The sequence below is a fragment of the Cebus imitator genome, unplaced genomic scaffold, assembly GCF_001604975.1.
Source record: "Cebus imitator isolate Cc_AM_T3 unplaced genomic scaffold, Cebus_imitator-1.0 Scaffold5, whole genome shotgun sequence".
Classification (NCBI taxonomy): domain Eukaryota; kingdom Metazoa; phylum Chordata; class Mammalia; order Primates; family Cebidae; genus Cebus; species Cebus imitator.
The window spans coordinates 12502669-12507983 of NW_016107320.1; the positions used below are offsets into that span (position 1 = coordinate 12502669).

The 5315-nt window shown below is 43.9% G+C and overlaps 1 protein-coding gene across 3 annotated transcripts in view; it reads left to right on the forward strand.

The window, feature by feature from the left end:
* The window catches only part of PLPBP (pyridoxal phosphate binding protein), a 17001-nt gene extending 12425 nt beyond the window's left edge, over positions 1–4576 (forward strand). For all 3 annotated transcript variants that reach the window (XM_017536351.2, XM_017536365.2, XM_017536357.2), the window contains exons 6-8: positions 745–887; positions 1320–1418; positions 2733–4576. In XM_017536351.2, coding sequence (XP_017391840.1) covers positions 745–887; positions 1320–1418; positions 2733–2864 — 374 coding nt within the window. In that variant the 3' untranslated portion in view covers positions 2865–4576. The remainder of the gene's footprint in view (positions 1–744; positions 888–1319; positions 1419–2732) is intronic.
* The last annotated feature ends 739 nt before the right edge of the window (positions 4577–5315 follow it).

Sequence of the window (5315 nt, forward strand, 5' to 3'; positions counted from 1 at the left end):
TCTCCAGTTCTCCTGGAGCAAAGAGGATCTGTTTTCTAGATAACAGTCTAGAGTCTGACTGCCTGGGTTTAAATCCCAATTATCAATAGAAATCTGAAATCGACTGTAGATCAAGTTTATATTTTCTTATTTCTTGATAATTAGCTATAATAAGCCCTGGTTAAAGACTGAAGTAAATGTTACTAGCATCTCTCCCTAATAAATGGGTGCAAGACAATATCAATAGCTCTTATAACTGCTTAACAAATACCTGGTTGCTGCAGATTTCTCCTCCAGTCGTTAATTAGAAAGTTCAATTAAACTTTACAAATATATCCAAAAATGTTTAACATGTACTTTATTTTAAATTTTTTGCAACTCTATTAAATTAATAAACTATAAAAATTGTTGACTTAGAAAAGTAATTCTCAGGTTCATCTGGCATTTTGGCCATGTGAATCTTCCTGGTATCCCCAAAAAGCAAGGTGTTTTCTTTTCCATGTCTCCTAGCTGTTCTCAGCTAAAATCCTGCGGTGGAGGAAGGACAATCCAATTGATAGCTCTTGCCTTGAGAAATTCAGAATCTGACCGGAGGCAGAGCAACATAGAAAATCCCAAGTATATAAAGTCACTCTTCAGAACTTGAGCCTCTTTCAAGAGTTTCTCTTGTTGGGGGTCACCTCCTCTGTCATAAGGAAGGGATGAAAATGGAACCTTCCTCTGGCCATTTACCCTTGTACCTGTCTTCCATTTCTTTCCGTGAAGGTAAACATGGCCTCCCACCTTCAGAAACCGTAGCCATCGTGGAGCACATAAACACCAAGTGTCCTAGCCTGGAGTTTGTGGGGCTGATGACCATAGGAAGCGTTGGACACGATCTTAGTCAAGGACCAAATCCAGACTTCCAGGTACTGAGGGGTTGGGATTGCTCATGTGCTGAAGAGGCAGGGTGCTGGAGTGCTGCTGCAGAGCCGGCTGCAGTGGGGACTGCAGAGACATCAGACACTGCCTGCCGGGTGTTCTCTCCCGCTTCTGAACTCTTCTCAGAAGGAAAAGGGAAGAACAGGTTCCCCAGCCCCACAAACCTTTCCCAACTTAACTTGAAATTGGCTAAAACATAGTCTTTAGAGAATATGAGCTCTTTCTTCCTCTCCAGCGACTAATAGTTTTCTTAAAAGTGGGATAGTTTGCAAAAAACCCTTTCAGTAACTTCTGACAATTTCGACAGGCCTTGAAATCATGAGACATACATAACCATTGTCACAGAAGTTCAGATTCAGCCACTTCGGGGCATCATTAGAGAAGGCAGGAGTAAAACCGGTGTCATCTCTTTCTGTCAGCTGTTATTGTCCCTCCGGGAGGAGCTGTGTAAAAAGCTAAACATCCCTGCTGACCAGGTTGAGCTGAGCATGGGCATGTCCATGGATTTCCAGCACGCGGTGAGTGTCTGCCAGTGCCCTGCCTGCCTCGAGGGGCAGGGGTTGGGGGTCTGAGAGGCTGACGCAAGAGCAGATCTTTGCTGGAGAAGCCTTGGAAATGCCTCGGGGTGGCCGTAGGGCACCCAGTCTCAGGGTTCTCGGCTACTCCAGCATCTTGCAGTTTCCACACCCTTTCTTTTTTGAAATGTGTAGAAATTATAGCCTGACATCTGAATTTTAAAATGAAATAAAATTCCATAAGTATAATCTAAAATAAATTAATTATAAATATAATTCCATAAATTATAAACATAATTCCATAAGTATAATCCAAAGGAAAAATAAGAATTTAAGCTATAATTTTTGGAAAGGCATTTTATTACATCAGTGCATGGGTGTGGCTATATAACAGCAAATCATAATGAAGCAGGCTGAGTCTTCATCTTTTACTTTTGGAGACAGAATCTCACTCTGTTACCCAGGCCAGAGTTCAGTGGCACAATCTCAACTCACTGCAACCTCCACCTCCCACCTCCTGAGGTGATTCTTCTACCTCAGCCTCCCAAGTAGCTGGGATTTCAGGTGCCCACCACCACACCTGGCTAATTTTTAGTAGAAACGAGGTTTCACCATGTTGGCCAGGCTGCCCTCGATTCCTAACCTCAAATGATCCGCCACCTTGACCTCCCAAAGTGCTGGGATTGCAGGCATGAGACACTGCTCCCGGCCGAGGCTTCATCTTATGTGTAGGTTTACCAACAATCTTACATGTATATCAACAGCTGTAAATATAAACTGATATAGGTGTGCTGGAGTGGCAATGCAAATACATGATTTTCTGGAATAGCAAATAACTTGATAAAGTTTCAAAAACCAAAATATAAACTTGCATTCCTGGAAAACTGTATTTATTAACACAGTGCAAAAATACATTGCATTTATAAGTCAAATGGAATTTGGTCAGATAATCATAAGGATATTTTTTTCATCTACCTGACCATGGCACATTGGAAAGGTGGGTGGGCTGTAAGACAACTCTTTGCTGTTTGGCTGCTTTCCACACTGGACGTCTGACATCCTTGACCCCCACCTAGCTGAGTGCCAGCCACACTCCCCAACCACTGGAAACCCAGAGAAACCCCTACTCGTTTTCCATATACACTCTCAGAGGTTGAACTGCCTCTCAGGAGAGCAACTGCCCTGGAGCCATCTTCGGCAGTGTTACTGTTCTTCATAGAAGGCTCCTGAGAGCCAGAATAGGAGCACAGCTTGGGCACTGGCTCCACTTCGTTATTTTAAACCTGGTCCTCGATGCCATCTCTTCTTTCCCAACAGATTGAAGTAGGATCTACGAATGTCCGAATAGGAAGCACCATTTTTGGAGAACGGGATTACTCAAAGAAAGCTACACCGGACAGGTGCGCAGCGGACGTTAAGGCCCCGGCGGAGGTGGCCCAGGAGCACTGAGCCAGGGAATACTGAGAACACTAACTATGCACCAACCTAGATTTTCAGTTTGATATTCCCTGTGTCCCAGCACAGTCCTGCTCTCCTGTGACCTGCGGAGAGCACTAATGATCACGTGTGTTCATGGAAACCATCTGTGCTTAGTCCTTGACATAGGAAGCTCGCTTCAAGCAGCGGCTTTGGATTCAATTTGAGAAATTCAAACGTTTCTGCAGAACAGATACCAAATCAATAGCCAGGAATCACTTTCAATATTGAATTCTGCCCAGGAGCAGGAACTGGTCCATGAATGCCTTTTCCAGGTTAAAATTTGGTCACTGATGCCTACAATAGTAGAAGTCAGAGGGATTCCACTCTTTCATCCCATTTTCATAGGAAATTCCTTATGGTTAACAACTCCCTGCAAACTCCTACTACATCGTCTAAATTTCTGTTCTGTGAGAAGGTGATTTCTGCCCCCAGATTATTCCCTAGCCAGTAGATATGGGAAGATATTCTCGACCCCAGATTATTCCCTAGCCAGTAGATATGGGAAGATATTCTCGACTCTGGAATAGCAGTATAGGTAACTTCAGGAAATGGCTCGGGCCAATTCTCCAAACACAAATTGTTGCTGGCCAGGCATGGTGACTCATGCCTGTAATCTCAGCAGTTTAAGAGGCGGAGGCAGAAGGATCACCTGAGCCTAGGAGTTCAAGACCAGCCTGGGCAACATCAGGAGACCCTGTCTCTACAAAAAATTTAAAAATTAACGGGGCATGGTGGCTGAGGTGGAAGAATCACTTGAGCCCAGGAGTTTAAGGCTGCAGTGAGCTGTGATTGCACCACTGTATTCTAGCCTGGATGACAGAACCCGCCTCAAAAACAGAAGAAAAGAAAAATCTCCCAGTAATCCATCAAGGCTTTGATCTCTTGGGGAGTTCTTCATAGATTCTGCCACATTTCTTAAAGCAACCTTTTAATATGCAGATAATACCTCCCACCTTTTTTAGAGACAGCCTGTCTCTTTAAAAAAAAATTAATTTGGTAATGAGAGCTTGTGTCACTGCCACTCTGTGGTATTCTTGAAATTAAGGGGTAACATAAGCAGGACTTAGGCATTTCTGACATCATCCTGAAGAGACTGGACTTCAAATTTTTCCTCTGGGACCTACAGTGATGAGAATTTAATGTTATCTCTACTATAATCCTCCTTAGGATGATTTTTGTAAATCAAAGACCAGTGAATCTTATTACTCCTAAGAAATGAAAGATTCCTTCAAAGCCTGCTCAGGCACATGGTTTCAACAAAGCCTGCCTTTGACGTTCCTTATCCTGAGGAGCACTTTCCAAGCAAGGTTACAGCTTCCCCACTGTATTACAAGCCAGAATTGTGCAACTCGTCTGGATCATTAATAAAGTAGCAAGATCTTCAGAAAGTTCCCAAACACCATTCTCCAGTAGTCACAGCAGATGGCTTCAGGATGGCTTGTTTTTTATGTTCTAGACGGCTTTTTCTCTTACTTCGTCAAGCCTGTCTTTGATTTTACAAGTAACTTTCAAAACATGATGCTGCTGCTGAATGTACTTTTGTAAACTTAAACATTATGATTTCTGTACTGTTTCAATGAGAGCTACAGTGTGATATTTCAGAGTCTATTAAATAAAAATGTGAGTTTGAATTATACCATCTGTGCCAATTACAAAGCAATTAAAAGATTTATTTTTTATGATCTGGTGTAGTGAATGAATGTAACAGGAGGGGGCATTGGAATCGACAGGAAGCAGCTGTGCCCATGCCTTGGCATCGTGTCAGCCTGGCTTTGGAGGAGGGCTTCCCTAGAGTCACAGACGCAGCCAAAGCTACCCCATGGACAAGAGGGCTTCTGAACTTCTAAGAACAAGAAAAAGGACACTTCAGGAATTACAAAAATAGAGGTTACCCCTTGCTGCAAGGAACTTTTGAATTGCCTCTAGATGGCGACATTGGCTAACCTGAGGGCCAAGCACTGGCGCTCCACTGTCAGCAATTTACCCTGCAAGGGTTACTCAGCCTCATGGAGGCCAGAGGGGACATGACTTTCCCAAGCGATACAGGTGACTTGCAGAGCGTCAGGAGTTCAATACCAGCCAGCCTGGGCAACATGGTGAAATCCTGTCTCTACCAAAAATACCCCCCCAAAAAATTAGCCAGGCATGGTGGCACATGCCTGTGGTCCCAGCTACTCCAGAGGCTGAGGTGAGAGGATCGCTTGAGCCTGGGAGGCAGCAGACACAGTGCACTGAGATCATACCACTGCACTCCAGCGTGGATGACAAGGTGAGACCCCGTCTCAAAACAAAACAAACAAAAAAACCTGGCAAATAAGGAGGAAAGTCAGGGAAGGCTCAATTAGATCTAGATAAGGGAAGGACACCAAAGTGTGTCCAAAGTGTCCCCAGCAGAACGGGATCTTCTGCTGAGAGAAAATT